The sequence below is a fragment of the Propithecus coquereli genome, unplaced genomic scaffold (genome assembly GCF_000956105.1).
Source record: "Propithecus coquereli isolate 6110/MARCELLA unplaced genomic scaffold, Pcoq_1.0 Scaffold6, whole genome shotgun sequence".
Lineage (NCBI taxonomy): Eukaryota > Metazoa > Chordata > Mammalia > Primates > Indriidae > Propithecus > Propithecus coquereli.
In genome coordinates, this window is record NW_012151951.1 from 2,233,752 (window position 1) to 2,235,425 (window position 1,674).

The 1,674-nt window shown below is 31.4% G+C and overlaps 1 protein-coding gene across 1 annotated transcript in view; it reads left to right on the forward strand.

Annotated features, from left to right (window-relative positions):
* The window catches only part of DYNC2H1 (dynein, cytoplasmic 2, heavy chain 1), a 522,114-nt gene that overhangs the window by 281,537 nt on the left and 238,903 nt on the right, over nt 1–1,674 (forward strand). Inside the window, exons 54-55 of the mRNA XM_012659112.1 lie at nt 25–156; nt 1,197–1,269. Of these exons, the coding sequence (XP_012514566.1) occupies nt 25–156; nt 1,197–1,269 (205 nt within the window). The remainder of the gene's footprint in view (nt 1–24; nt 157–1,196; nt 1,270–1,674) is intronic.

A 1,674-nucleotide genomic window follows, 5' to 3' on the forward strand; every position in this document is an offset into this window, starting at 1 on the left:
TATGTGGTTATTTTTATTTTTTAGATTGCTCTCCCTAGTCTTTATCAAACCCTCTGCTTTGAAGATGTAGCTCTGTGGCGTACTTACTACCATAATTCAACGTGTGAGCAAGAGTTTCCATCTATTCTTGCAAAGAAAGTTTCCTTATTTCAGCAGGTAAACTTTAGTGTTACCTAAATCCAAAAAAGTATTTAATATTTTTCTTGTTATTCAGAAGCCATTTAAATGAAAACTTTGCCTTTGGAGTATTACTTAACCTTTAATGGCTTATGTGGGGAAGGGTTTTTTGTTTTTGCCACATTATTCAGACAATTAAATCACTGGCAAAGTTAGTGGGTAAGGGCATCTTTCTCTGTGGCTTTTCTTATTCCCTGTGCCTCTAACACAAAGGGGATCTTGCAATAAGAAAAATGTCTTCTAGAAAGAAACTAAAGTACAAATTGTATGGGTTCTAAACTCATTTCTTAGAGTTCTATCTGAAGAAAAGACCTAATAGTGAGGAACAGGTGAGTTTTTGAGATTCTATTTCAAAATAGAATGGAGAAACATAATGATAGGTTCCACTCAATTTTTTTGCTAGTGAAAAGACTTTTACTATCCTGGAGAGCAGGAGAGCTCTCCAGAAGTTGACGCTGTAGGAAATGACCTTTCCATCTATTTATCTCTTCTCTATGCTGCTGACTGTGGGATCTCCATACACAATGAATTCTATTTCACCAAATGTGCTTTGAAAAAACAAAAAACAAAAAAAATCCCCAAAAACAACTAAGAAAAAATTCATTCAAAAACTTAAATATCTAGGAATATCATAGATATACGTGATTCAGCATAAAAATAGTGATTTGAAAATATTAGGCAGGATTTCTGGGCCTCTGTTTGCTGTCACCAGAAGTGCCTTACCTACACATACCACTATTTTCACATGCCATTTAGCCCTTTATTAGATCCTGAAGACATATCTAACCTATGTTTACTTTTGATGATAGGCTTGAGGAAGTAAATGGATTTCAGAAATATTTTGCATATTAAAGAGGTATCTCGGTATATACATATTGTGACAGTTTGAAGCATGGTAAATACTATGAAAAATGATATGTTCACATATTTTACTAAGCATTTGTTTAATTAGTTAACATTTACTATTGTTTAATTAAAGGTGTTTTATTCTTTAAAAATATTCTGCATTTTATTTTAAGGTTCTTGTAGTGCAGGCTCTAAGACCGGACAGATTGCAAAGTGCCATGGCTCTTTTTGCATGTAAAACTATGGGTAAGTGCAAGACTTTTCAAGAACTAGACCACTGGCCTGAATTATTTGTTTTTAATTTACATTTTATTTTTATACTGACCTTAGTTTAGAAGTGTTATAAGGTTTTTTTAATTCATTCTACTTATTTTACAATCTCTGCTTGTTTTAGAATAACCATTCTCTGTGTTGGATATAACCATATGTAATGTTGAAGTAAATTTGATGCATAATTGACATCCTATATTTAGTAAAGGTATTTGAGAATTTAAAAAAATATTTTCTTATAAAAGTATTTTAGATGTTAATATTTGTCCATGATTAGAATTTCAATGAAGACAAATGTTCGTGCCAAACCTAAACTGCATAAGTACTACTTGTCATACCTAAATGAAAAATTTAGACAATTAAAGTAAAATGTATTCAAAT